Here is a 13,082-nt window from a genome sequence, read left to right as displayed (position 1 = left end):
GGCAGGGGCAGCTGCCCAGAGGCAGAGAACCCAGCGAAGCCCCAGGTAATCTTGTGGGGTTGGGGAGACTGGGCTCTGGGGGCTTGGGGGCTGTGGAGGCAGTGGGATCTGAGGGCAGAGATCCCTGAGAGGGGGCAGGCCAGAGAGGCACAAGGTGCATGTGGAGCAGAGCTGGGTCTTTGGCAGCTTCATGGTGCCAGGAAGAGTTGAGAGCCTGCCAGGAGGAACAGCCCTAAAAATGCCAGTCTCTCTGCTCAGACTTTGAGTGGCCGGCCCTCTCCGCTGCCCCCTGGAGGGAGACACTGTCCCGGCCTCCCCGGTCTGTCATGTCACACACAGCGCCTGGCTCTGCGTCTAGTCGCTACATACCCTGATTAATGGGACAGAAAGGAAAGAGTGAGAGACCCATGGAAGATTAAGATGCTGGAGTTGGCAGACATAGAGTTTAAGATAACTGATTAACACTGAAGCAGGTAAAATGGAGAGTTTCACAGAGAATTAGAATTCATAAAAGATTGAAAATTCTAAAAGAGAAGAGTACAGTAGCAAATTTAAAATTCAATTAGGTGGATTTAAAAGTAGATGAGAGAGAGCTGAAGAAAGGACCAGTGAACTGGAAGATAAATCAGTAGAAAATCTCTCTGTAGACCCTGCCATGACTGGCCGCTACTACCCACACTGTCCTGGACTCTGAACCCTTCTGGAGACCCGTTGGATGAGGGAGAGCCTGCTGAGGAGGCGTTCTGTGCTTGGGAGAGACTGAGGGGGCTTGGACATTCAGGGGACGCTCTTCACTCCGCCTTGTTGGAAATGGTACCAGCTCACTGGGCGTCTAGTCAGTGGAGCCCTGTGACTCTCGTTAAATCTCTCAGGGCCTCAGGCGTTGGAACCTGAACCTGTTTGTTCATGGGCTCAGTCTAAAGGTATGCCAGTCTTCACAGCACACACCCTGGAAAATGCCTCTGGTGGGATGAGGAGCCAGGGGAGGCTTGTCTGTGACATGCAGAAGGTGCGCACGTTGGCCCCCAGGCCGGTGGGCCATGGAGCCCAGGTGTGGCCTGTGGCAGTGGCACAGTGGGCACTGGCGTAGCTGGGTGAGGGGGCGGGGTCGGGGCTGTGCTGAGCGTGACTCTGAAACTGTTGTGGGTGATAGCAATTCATGCACATGCTGTTCTGAGAAACTTTCCGTCCTGGGTTAATGGTTTCCTTATAATGAACAGAAATAAATTCACGAGGGATGGTGAGCTAAGGTGGGGTCATGGGCCAAGGCCAGCGGCTGAGCTGAGTGAGGAGTGCTGAGCTACACCGTCTGTTGGGCCCCGATTAGAGCAGTGTCCCAGCAGAGACACTGACTGTCTCGGGTAAAAGTCGGAAGCCCCTTCATCCTCAGAGCGCTGTCTTGGAGCCGGTGAGCACCCCTCTTGAGAGGAGAGAAGGGATCAACGTCAGACCTGGCTGAGGGCGGGCACAACAGCCACTGGCTCCTGGGAGCTTCTGATGAGTTCAGGCCGAGCATCCAGAAGCCGCCTGGACGCCCTGCAGTGTCCCCTGTGCTTCAGGACAGGAGGCCTTGCCAGGTTCTCTCGGGGGGGTCTGTGAGGATGGGACGTTCTCTCATGTGGGAGGTGGGGGGCAGGCGAGCACAGGGCCTCTGCCCTTAAGGCATCTTTCGGGGATGAGACAGACGAGGTCCCTGCTCCTGTGCAGCTTATGTTCTATTAATAGTAGAGGCTGGCCTTCAGTGAGTATAAGCAGGTAAGAGCAAACACACTAAAACTAAGAAAACCAGTGATAAGGGTCACAGAAAAGGTGACACTGGGACCATGCTGGTGGCAGGGTCAGGTCGGGGGAGGGCGACCTTCCTGAGGTGGCACCGTGAGCAGAACCTGGGCAGCCCTGGGGGCAGAGTGGGGCCCTGAGCTTGCATCACCCAGCCCCTGGTAGGTGCCTGCTTTCCCCTAAAGGACAGGAGGAACCCATGACAGAGTCTAAGCAGGGGAATAGGGTGATCTGATTCACAAGATGTGGGGGTGCTGTGTGGAGACTGGACTGTGGGGAGTTTCTGGGAGCGAGGAGACCAGTGGGCGGGTTTGCTTGTGTTCGGGGAAGGGCAGGCACAGGCGCTGCACAACCAGAGTGGGTGGAGCTGAGGGAAAGCAGGGACCCAGGTGAGCCTGAGGCGTCTGGTGTCTGGGCAGGCGAGGGCCATCGTGGGAGGGGGCACCCCCATTGTGTGTGTTAGAGGGTCCCAGACTCTGAGAGTACCCCTAGTAACGGTCAGTAAATATTTTAAGGGACCCTCAGGCCAAAGAAGTAACAGTTTCATTTTTAAATAGTTAAGTCCAAACAGTTTAAGTACAGTATTTATATCTTAACAACTTATAATAGGTATTTGGAAAATAATATAAACATAAATTTTTTTCATTGCATTTTTAAGTAACCGTAATTACTTAGGAGTGGAACGTTTGCCTGTCAGGCTCTTCTTGAATTTTGGAATCAAACTGGACATGGTTACCCTTGTTGCCTTTTCCGTATTGACTTACACAGTAATTGCCTTTTCAGTAACTGCCAGAAACCTAGCTTTGCAGACATGAAACCACACAAAGCAATGTCTCAAGATGTCATATTGAAACGCTGGAGTGTTGGGAGATGGTTAGTGTCACCGTTTTCCCCCAAAGTAAAATGCATCCTGCAGGTTCACTGCGGGCGCCTCCGTGCCCTGCTGCTCCGTGCGCTTCTTGCCCCTGGGCCTGTGGACCTTCGTCTCCTGGGCCACATGCTGGTGTGCAGGTCACGCCCCTCCACCCCCAAGTTCTTGGGGGTGCTCACTGGGTGTTTTTTTTTTTGTCTGGATGTCTTAGCATGCAAGGATGAGACCAGGACCCTCTACGTGGGGAGCGTGGAGTCTTAGCCACTACACCACCAGGGAAGTGGTGGTCTAGGATAGGATGAAGTTTTAAGATGTGAGATGATGTTTTTGTTCTATCTATTGATCCTTAAGACAAACTTAAGAGGAAAGCAGTGATGGATTTATCCCCATTTTATTTAGAGTTGAAGATATTGAAGTTCAAAGTGGTTGAAGGTGCAGTGGCTGAGCCTGGACTGGGCCCCACACCCCTGACTCTTGGCTGGGCTCTTCCCGGGCTGAGCTGCCTGCCTCTCTCGTGGGCCTGAGGGCCACTGGTGTGGCAGCGGAGTTGGGCACTTGGTGCAAGTGAGGCCATAGTTGGGACCTTTTTTCTGGCAGGTTGGTGAGGGAGGGCAGCTCCTTGGCACATAAGGGGCAGTGTTTGGTTGATGAGGTGCCTGTGTCCTTGAAAACTGGGGGGTCCAGGTACCCTCTGTGTGAGCCATGGCTGTGCCACCTACTGGTTTATTCCCATGCTCCCCTCAAAGATCTGCACCTGTGTGTCCAGGGAAGAAATCATGGAAGGAAGGCACCTGTTCTGGATGCATTGATGGTCTTGGTTAGTGGTTAGAATCTTGATTTTGATCCTCTTGCAGTCTTGGAGATTTTAAACAGGAGAGTCAGCAATCCAACCTTTGCATAAGGCTACAGGGGGGCTCCTGGCAGCCTGAGGGCAAGGCCATGTGACCTGCACTGTAGATGCCGATTCAAGCTGACTAGCACTCCTGCTGATGGCCAGAGCTGTCCATCAGCATGTTCTCATTACTTCAGGGGGTTCTGGTCTTGGTTTACTTTCTGAGTTGTTTTTAATCCCCTGTGTCCTCCTCCTTCATGACACTTCTGTGATTTTGACCTTGGTCCTTGAAGACCGCTCTTCTCAGGCTACTCCTGCTCCCTGAACCCCAGGCCCCTGTAGGACTGCACACACACACACCTCACACGCCCGCCACAGCAAGGCCCTTCCATTCCAGGGAGGGACCCAGGCTTCCTACTTGCAGAGCTGTTGCTGGAGACCACAGCCTCTCCTTAATGGGGCAGAGCCCCCATTGATGGGGTGATGGGCTGAATATGCCACCCTCCCTCCAATACACCCATGTCCTAATCCCTGGAAACCTCACACAGCAAAAAAGGATCTCATGATACGGAGATGGTCCCAGATTACCTGGGAGGACCCTACACTCACTCAACTACTTCTCTGAGGGGGAAGAATTGACACAGAAGGCAGTGAACTGATGCGGCCACAGCCAAGGACACCAGGAGCCCCCAGAAGCTGAAGAGGGCGGAAGGGCCTCCCAGAACCTCCAGAGGGTGTGCAGCCTGTGACACTTTGATTTTAGCTCAGGGCAGTGATTTGGATCTCTGACCTCTGAAATTATTAGACAGTAAGTTTCTTACAGTTTTAAGCCATCAAGTTTGTAGTGACTTGTTGCAACGGCCACAGGAAGTGAATACAAATGGGAAGGCAAAGGATTCCAAGAAATGACTGGACCCAAGGCCTGACCCTGATCTGCTGCCTGACTGTGTTCTTGTGACCTGCTCCTGTCACCTGCGCCTGGACACACAGGCTCTCCGTTGCTAGCAGTTAAGGTGGGCTCTGCAGCCCCTGCCCCTTCCTGGTGCCCACCGCCCTGAAGCCCCCACAGGGAAAGCTGGAGTTGGGGAGAGGGGTTTCTGGAACAGAGCCGCTGCCATGGGCTCCGTTTACAACAGGCACAGTTGAGCTTTGTGCTGGCACCAAGGTCACCTCAGATCCTGCAGCTGGAGTGTTCCTGGGGCCCTGCCCTCGAGGGCACCTGCTCCCCATCCCTGGGAGAGCAACATGTGCAAAAGCCAGAGAGCCTTTGGCTGTGTTGAATGACTTTTTAAAATCAAGTGCAAATATCATCAGGTGCTTTTTACAGAAGCAAGGACCTGTGCCTCTCAAAATAAACCAATGCCAGTCACCCATCTGCTGAGAAAGGCACACAGGCAGGGGTATTGTTCCGTGTCCTCCCGGTGATGCCCTGGGAAAGGGCACAGCTGCCTGAACCTTTAAAACCCCAGGTGGGATGAACATTCCTGTGCAGAGCTGCAGCAGCTCCCGCTTGTGTTTCTTAACACTTCGTATTATTTAAGCAGCCAAAGGAGAAAATTGGTACTGAAGAATACCAATTCTTGGCAGAATTCTTTGTGAAAGGTTTCAGGTGAGTGTGCCCGGTGCCCCAAAGGCTGGGTGACTTGTGGTCCATAGGTGGAGGACGCCTGACCGTGAGAACCCTAGCCAGTCCCGTGGAGGGGGTGTCTGCCCTTTATGGGCAGAGCTGGCACTACACTGCCAGGGGCTTCCTGGGCTGGCACCCTCGTGGAGCTCATCTGCAGGCTGGTGAGGAATGAGATCTAGGGCCCATTACGGGGTCCTCAGCACCTGGCTCTCGCCCTGGTCTTTTTCTGTCCAGCTGGGCTCAGGGAGGAAAGGGTGCCCATTGTGCCGCCCCAGCCCACACGTGGCTCTCCCTCCTGCTCCAGGATGAGGGGCACCAGGCTGACAGGGCTGCTGCTCGCCCTCGCTGGCTTGCTGCAGCTGGGCCTGTCCTTGAAGATAGCCGCCTTCAACATCCGCACCTTTGGGGAGACCAAGATGTCCAATGCTACGCTCTCCAGCTATATTGTGCGGGTAAGTCCAGATCTGTCCCCAGGGCCCTCAGGGTGGGGAAGCTGGAGGTGGGCCGTCTAACAGGCCCTTGGAATCCTGGGCCAGTGGTCAGTCCTGAGGGTGACTGGCAGTGGTGGTGATGGGGGCATCAAGGTCTCAGCCCACCTGTCGGGGGACAAGCCCTTGTTACTGCTATGGTGTTCCTGGCTGGTGTTAGGGCCCCAGGCCAGGCTGTGACAGGGAGTGTCCGGGGCGAGGGCAGCAGCTCAGCCCTGGGACCCACAGCAGGCAGGCTCGGTCACATCGGTGTCCGCCTGCCTGCCCAGCAACACCGTGGCCTTGTCCCCAGATCCTGCGTCGTTACGACATTGCCCTCATCCAGGAGGTCAGAGACAGCCACCTGGTGGCCGTGGGGAAGCTCCTGGACGATCTCAACCAGTGGGTGAAGTGGAGTCCCAGGAGGCCCGGGGGGAGCCCAGCCACAGGGACACAGGTGTGGGGTAGGTCCCTGGGACTCGCCCCACCACAAACTCCTGACTGGGACGTTTGTCTCCTCAATCCAGGGATGACCCAAACTCCTACCACTACGTGGTCAGTGAGCCGCTGGGCCGCAACAGCTACAAGGAGCGCTACCTCTTTGTGTTCAGGTAACGCTGCAGGCCTCTGCCTCACAGGCACACAGGAGGCTGCAGTGTCACCTAGAGCCCGTGGGCCCCTCCCCTCGGGTTTGGGGGCAGGAACTGGGGCCCCCAGAGCAGGGGTCTGAGCTGGGCTGTGCCCCTCGAGGCCTGAGCCCATGCAGAGGCAGGAGGCCTTGGTGGGAGCTCTGTGCCAGTGGGTCTGCGTGCTGCCTGAGCCCAGGCTGACCACCCTCCGGCCTGGCCTTCTGCAGACCCAACAAGGTGTCCGTGCTGGACACCTACCAGTACGACGACGGCTGCGAGTCCTGCGGGAACGACAGCTTCAGCCGGGAGCCTGCTGTGGTCAAGTTCTCATCCCCCTCCACCAGTGAGTGCGCCCGCCCCGGACGCGCTGGCCTTGCGCTGCACCCCACAGCCCCTTTGGTCTTGCACTGAAGTTGCTTAGGAAGACGTCCACACTCGGGGGGTGTCTCAGTTGTCCTCCACCCCAGCCAACACCCGCTCTGCTGTCTCCACAGAGGTCAAGGAATTTGCCATTGTTCCCCTGCACTCGGCCCCATCAGATGCAGTGGCTGAGATTAATTCTCTCTATGATGTCTATCTGGATGTCCAGCAGAAGTGGGACTTGAATGTGAGCCCCCCCCCCCGCTCCCTGCCTTGGGCTCTGGGGGCCTCCATCATGCATCATGCCCTGGGCCAACCTGTGGCTGTCTCCTGGCAGGACGTCATGTTGATGGGTGATTTCAACGCTGACTGCAGCTACGTGACCTCCTCGCAGTGGTCATCCATCCGCCTGCGCACAAGCTCTACCTTCCAGTGGCTGATTCCTGACAGTGCCGACACCACGGCTACGTCCACAAACTGCGCCTATGACAGGTGAGCGGGGTGCCTCTGTGACTAGCTTCAGAAGTGCTTCCCAAGACCAGACGCTCACCCTCCTGACTTAGGAAAGGCATTTCTTAGTTTTGGGTTGGAGCACATTTAGGGAGAATACGACACTGGCAGATAATGGAGGTTGGTCAGTGGTGTGCAGTTTGGGGCAACATTGAGCTGGGGCCCGACCAACTCCACAGTGGCATTTGAGCGTGGTTGAGGTTGTGTGACATTCAGCAGACCCAGATGAGCTGGGGGGACAGGCCAGGACCCAAGGTGCAAGTGCAGAGTGTGTCACACCCTGGGCTCAAGGGGACTTTCTCTCATGTCTGCTGCTGTAGGATCGTAGTCGCAGGGTCTCTGCTCCAGAGTTCTGTGGTTCCTGGCTCAGCCGCTCCCTTTGACTTCCAAGCTGCATACGGACTGAGCAACGAGATGGTAAGTATCTGTCCTGGACACACTGCTTTTTTTTGTTGACTTGAGAAAACCAATGGCCCCGGGCCAGTCTTGACCCCACCTCAGGCGCACGACTGTAGATGACTAGGTGTCTGGGGTCCCTGCGCTCACTGCCGTCTTCCCACAGGCCCTGGCCATCAGTGACCATTACCCGGTGGAGGTGGCGCTGACATAAGTCCATTCTGGGGTCCACAACCTCTGCCCCACGCCAGGAGCTGAAGATGACAACTGACTCGTCACAGTTAAGAGCGGAGGGTGGAGCTTAAGGAACCCAGTGCCGTCCCTCCCCCTGTGCCCCCAACCACCCTGCAGCAGCTGGAATTTGAGGAGAGGGATGGAAGATAGGCTTTTCCTCACCTGACTCACTTCCATTGTTAAGTGTGGCAGCTGTGTCACCAGAGTGCCCCACATTCTCAGTCTGGAAAGAAAGTCTAAAACTAAGAAATGCCTTTTAATTTAAATAAAGCTCAAAAGGAGGTGTTGTCATTTGCGCACCCAGTCGTTCCCGTGTGTGTCCCTACTCCCTAGTGACTGGCTGCAGGCCGCCTTGCCCCACGGTTGTATCTGTCCCTTCGTCCGCGGCCATCAGTGTCGCTCCAGGGCCTTGACAAGCAGCTGGTTCAGGCGTCCAACCATGGGTCGAGGGTCGTCAACGAGTCCCGCTGTGATCATGGCATTCTCGTAGATCTGAAAGGCAGGGCAGACCTTGTCAGTGGGAGGGGGAGCAAGGCCTGGGTCCAACCCAGGGACCTCAAATGCAAAGAGAAGAAGGGAAGAGAGTTGTTCTATTTAAAACAGGGTTTTAGAGGAAACCTCAAAGCCTCAGCCTGCTCTTCGCCCGCTCCAGCAGCCTCACCTGATCCACCAGCAGCTGGGCCAGGTCAGGCTCACTGTCTCTCAGCTGACTGAGCTTCTTGATCAGAACATGCCTGCAACACAGAAACCACACGTTAGCCAGAGCTGGGGTGCACACCAAGCACAAGGGCTTGTGACCTGGAGTGACTCTTCTGAAATGCTGGGGTTACTAGAACACTGCATCAACAATAACGGTAATAAAGAATAGTTCAGTATCAAAAAACACAAAAACTTCTATAATTGATTATAGATTATACCCAGAAAACCTGGCAAAAGTTTTGCTATTAATATAAAAACTATATATACTCCTGAGGTAAAGAAAGTGGACAATGGTCAAATGGTCAAATCCATACAGCAATTTTATTAGTACCTGATAAGACAGGATAACTGGGCAGCACTCAGGAAGCAAGTTTCTTCCTGTGTGGTTCCTTGAACCAAGAACCAAAATAATCTCCAGACCAATCAAGGATTAAATGTAAAAACTAAAAGCAAAGTATAATACTAGAAAACAGGAAAGGAGTGTTTCATAATCTTCAAAGGGGAAAGCCTTTTCAGACTAAATACAAACAAAGAAGTCAGAAAGAAAAGACTCTTGGCTACATAAAAATTGAAATTTTTTCTGCAGAAAATACAATAGGAAACATCAAAATTATAAGGTATAATTTTCATTTTTTGAATGGCAGAAATGGTGTGTTTGATAAAACTGAAGGCACTGGGGGAAGATACCGAGGACGGCAGTATCTGTGGTGCCCCGTCTGAGATGCTGCGGTTCCCTCCCTCCCAGCGCTGTTCACAGCAGCAACATCTGCAAGGTGAGGACCCCACACTGGAGGTGTCCCACCACGAACTCCATATGGTTGAGAATTCTAAAGACTCAAGGAACATATAAACAAATTTTAGAGCAAATGCGTTAAAGTCTTCTGGCAATAGAAAATGAGCCCTCTGCACAGCTATCTTATAAAACCACATTTGTGCCAGAACTAGTTAAAGCCAGTGGGTGTCCAATCAGTGCCCATCTCTGCTGGACTCAGCGCTGGGAGCCACACACCCATTACGCAGGCCTGTATCGCTTATGCCTACCTGTCAACGGGGGTGGCTGTGGAGAGGCCCTTGACACTTAGCGTGGCCAGCCATTAGCCAATTCAGATCTTCCACTTAGTAATCGTGTGGCTAGTAATTTGGCTCAGAAGCTGGAAAAGGCACCTTCCCCTACTCCCTAATAGTTTTAAGGAAATTAATGCTTAAAAAGGAGGAAAAATATGCTAAGGTGGTAAATTAAAAAATCAGACACATACTATATTAAAAAACAAAGCTCCCATAGTTTAAAGTCCAAAAGAAATACACCAAATAGGGCAGTGACTGTGGTGGTGGGAAACCATGGACTTTTTCTAACATTTTTGGTAACTTAAGTGCTTCATTTAAAAGATTACTGCTGCGTACAAAGTTAGTTTCCAAATAAAAAATGCCTCCATATACAACAGCACCAGTTAGAAAATGAAATTTCAAAATACCAGAAAAAAAGACATCAAATAACTATAAAAAATGTACAAGAATGCTAAAGAAAAAAATACTCTTCTGAGAAGGCAGCACAGATCAGCAGGAGTGGAGATATTAAGCAGTTAACAGTCCTGGCAACAGATGTTTCCATGAACCTGAAGTGTATCCCTGCCCACCCCCCACATGGATCCCAGACAGGCTCCACGAACACGAAAGGCATACAGGGGAAGAAACATGTCTGAAATAGAGATTTCCTAAGACCCCAGAAAGCATCAGACATGCATACATGTGATTATATTAAAATTAATTACATAAAGAATTTCTCTTCAGAAGATACCTTCAGACAAGTGAAAAGTGAAGATATTTGCAGCTGATGAAATATACAAAGGCGGCACTGTTGAGAGAAAGTCAAGCCCAAGGCTCACTCGCAGGACCAGGTTCTGACACTTTGCCCTCTGGAAGCCCTGGGCTTGGTCCAGCCCAGCTTAGGACACAGCCCTTCCGCGCCCCAGGTGGAGGACAGGCGTTCAGAGCAACCTGCTCCCAACAGCCTCTAAACAGAAACTACCCCAGTGTTTGTCAGAACAGTTACTGTGTCGAGCAGACTTGTACCTGGAATGCGATTCAGCTGTCAACACAAACCACAGTCACCCCCCCACCACGGGGTGGGCTCACGGGCTGACTGACCTTCACACGCCGCTCAGAAACGGAGAACTGAGCTCGTGTGTAACGATGCACAAGTACCCGAAGTCAGGACTGCAGCTCCCCCTGGCCGGGGGGGGGGCGGGGGGGGTGCGGAACAATTCTAGTGGGAGGAAAACAGGAGCTTCTGGGCGCAGGCAAGGTCTAGTTTTCTTAAACATGATTGTTTACAAATATTAACCAAACTATTCATTAGCTCATGTACTTCTCTATGTGTTATAAGTGAAAGAACACGGATTCATACAACTCAAAGAATACCCGGTGGGTCAGAAAGGAGCACACATGCTCCCTGGGCATAGCGGGACACAGGCCCCAGCGGCCTCACCTGGGGTTGATCTCCAGTGTGGGCTGCAGCAGCTGTGCGCGCTCCTCCTGGGTCTTGGCCAGCTGGCGCATGCGCAGGAAGTGCCGGGCGGCTCCCATCTCCAGCACTGTGATCATAGCAGGGTGGGTATCCAGCCGGACAGTCACCTGCAGGCACAGCCAGAGGTGAGGGGAGCCCTGGCAGGGTCTTGACAGACATGAGGCTTCCTCAGGTGACAAGCCAGGACAGTCGCGTGCCTTCCTCCCTGTCTCCCCATCACCCCCTAAGGAGAGGAGGCCTGACTGCACGCTGCTTGGGAACTTTCCTTATTTACGCTCCAAAGCTGCCAAATTCTAACCTATCAACTAGCCTCCAAGGTCCATCCTGCCTGGTGTTACCTGTATATCTCTGCTTCACAGGGGCTGCTGCCAAGTCCTACAGCGACCCTGTGTCTCCAGACCTCGCCTCTCTCTCTTAATTCTGTCCTTCCAAGAGACAGTGCTCTCACCGGCCTTGCCCTGTGGCTCCCTCTGGCCTTTATTTCATCAAATACACCTTCTTCCCGGCAGCCCTGCAGGCTACAGGCCTCCTGACTTATACCAGAGACTCCTGGGCCTGCTGGGCTCACAGCCTGCTGACCTAGGGAAGCACCGTGCCTGTTCCTTCATAGGAAACGGACAAGAATTCTGCCTCCCTCACGGGCCACCTTCAGTGAGCCGCTGCTGCAGAGCACGGGCACGACACGTGCACTGTGTCAAGAAGCCTTGCTCCCTGCCCAGTGGCCCAGAGGCCCCCTGCCGCCTCCCACAGGGCCCTGGTCTGCCCTCCACTCTCGGTCATCCGGACTCCTGCCCTGTTTTGCGGCCGCACTGGACACGTCCCTAAGCCAGGGATGCCTGTTCTCTGGTAACTCTCCCGCAGCCTTGTGCTGGGCTGGTGGGTCCCTAGCTCAGTAGAGCCCACCCAGACCCCCACTAAGAGCCCAGGCAGGATGGCATGCTCTCCTAGCCTCAGCCACTACAGCCCCTTTAGGCCTGCACCAGGCAGACCAACTGGGAGCCCTCTTCTCTGCCCACCAGGCTCTCAGCTGCTCACTTTCCACTCCTGGTTCCATCTGCTCTACCAAGCAGAGGCAAAGCCGAGCGTGCTCATCCTGCGTCAGCAGCACCCCTGGGCACTCGTGACTACATGTGAGACAGAGGGCACACGAGTGCAGGGGTGGCAGTGACATGCCTGGTCTCCACCTCACACCATGGCTCCAACCACTGCTGGGAGAGCGCCCGCCAGGCCAGCAGCCCAGAGACGGCAGGCTGGCCAGCTGCGTGGTCATGGAGGGTCACGGCGGCTGGCTGGTGGCCCATTGGAGAGCCTCACCTTCACGTCGGTGACGCGGGACCCCAGCGCGTTTCTCATCCAGGCCATCAGGTCCTCTGTCTCCTTCTCTGACAGGCGGTCTCCTGCTACAGGCAAGCACAGGGTGAGCTCGGGCTGTCTGCGTAACCCTCTGCCCGTGGGCTCCCTCCACTCTGCCAGCCACCGACCGGCACAACCACAGAGCTACCAAAACAGTCTGCATCTGAAAGCAAGCAGATGAGGGACCTCACTGGTGGTCCAGTGGCTAAGACTCCATGCTCCCAATGCAGGCGGCCCGGGCTCAATCTCTGGTCAGGGAACCAGATCCCACATGCTGCAACTACAAGTTCCCTGCATGCTGCCACGAAGACTGAAGGTCCTGAGTGCCACGACTAAGCCCCGGGGCAGCCAAATAAATATTAAAAAATAATAACAGCTGATAGATTCATACCTCAGAAAGGATGCTTTTCGGGTGCCTGAGGCCCATATGCATATATTTTATCAGGGCCTTAAAACTTCTGATTCTCTTAGCTTCATCAGTCTTATGAAGACACATTGAAAAGAAAACCCCCCACACCCACTACTGCAGCAGAAGAGGCCGTGAGGCCAACAGCCAGCTCCCCGGGCCGCTCGGCCTCACGCTCCCCGAGGCCACCAGCCACACCTGAGCCCAGAGGGCAGGGAAGCGAGCTGACCTGGGGCGCCATCCTCAAACTTCTCCTCCTTGTAGTGGTCTACGACAATGTCCGTTTCCACAGAGATCAGCTTCTTCTTGTCAAACTCACGCAGGTGGAGCAAGGTCAGCTCATCAAACTGCTCATAGCAGAAGAGAACCTGTCTGGGCCGAGATGGCGTCATCAG

The 13,082-nt window shown here is 54.0% G+C and overlaps 2 protein-coding genes across 3 annotated transcripts in view; one reads left to right on the top strand and one right to left on the bottom strand.

Annotated features, from left to right (window-relative positions):
* The first annotated feature begins 5,414 nt into the window (after positions 1-5,414).
* DNASE1 (deoxyribonuclease 1) lies at positions 5,415-7,685 on the top strand. The gene is made up of 8 exons (XM_052663619.1): positions 5,415-5,561; positions 5,890-5,978; positions 6,104-6,187; positions 6,433-6,548; positions 6,700-6,812; positions 6,903-7,057; positions 7,396-7,492; positions 7,638-7,685. Exons 1-8 carry the CDS (start codon positions 5,415-5,417, stop codon positions 7,683-7,685), a joined length of 849 nt encoding a protein of 282 aa, XP_052519579.1.
* A 263-nt stretch (positions 7,686-7,948) lies between these two features.
* Positions 7,949-13,082, bottom strand: part of TRAP1 (TNF receptor associated protein 1) — a 50,077-nt gene continuing 44,943 nt past the window's right edge. Inside the window, exons 14-18 of one of the 2 annotated variants that reach the window (XM_052659651.1) lie at positions 12,917-13,055; positions 12,243-12,328; positions 10,890-11,035; positions 8,367-8,439; positions 7,949-8,197 (exon numbers count right to left, since the gene is read on the bottom strand). In XM_052659651.1, coding sequence (XP_052515611.1) covers positions 8,096-8,197; positions 8,367-8,439; positions 10,890-11,035; positions 12,243-12,328; positions 12,917-13,055 — 546 coding nt within the window. In that variant the 3' untranslated portion in view covers positions 7,949-8,095. The remainder of the gene's footprint in view (positions 8,198-8,366; positions 8,440-10,889; positions 11,036-12,242; positions 12,329-12,916; positions 13,056-13,082) is intronic. The other variant, XM_052659658.1, reaches the window with a different exon arrangement.

This window comes from Budorcas taxicolor, chromosome 2 (genome assembly GCF_023091745.1).
Source record: "Budorcas taxicolor isolate Tak-1 chromosome 2, Takin1.1, whole genome shotgun sequence".
Taxonomy (NCBI): domain Eukaryota; kingdom Metazoa; phylum Chordata; class Mammalia; order Artiodactyla; family Bovidae; genus Budorcas; species Budorcas taxicolor.
This window is presented reverse-complemented; position numbering and strand designations above follow the sequence as displayed.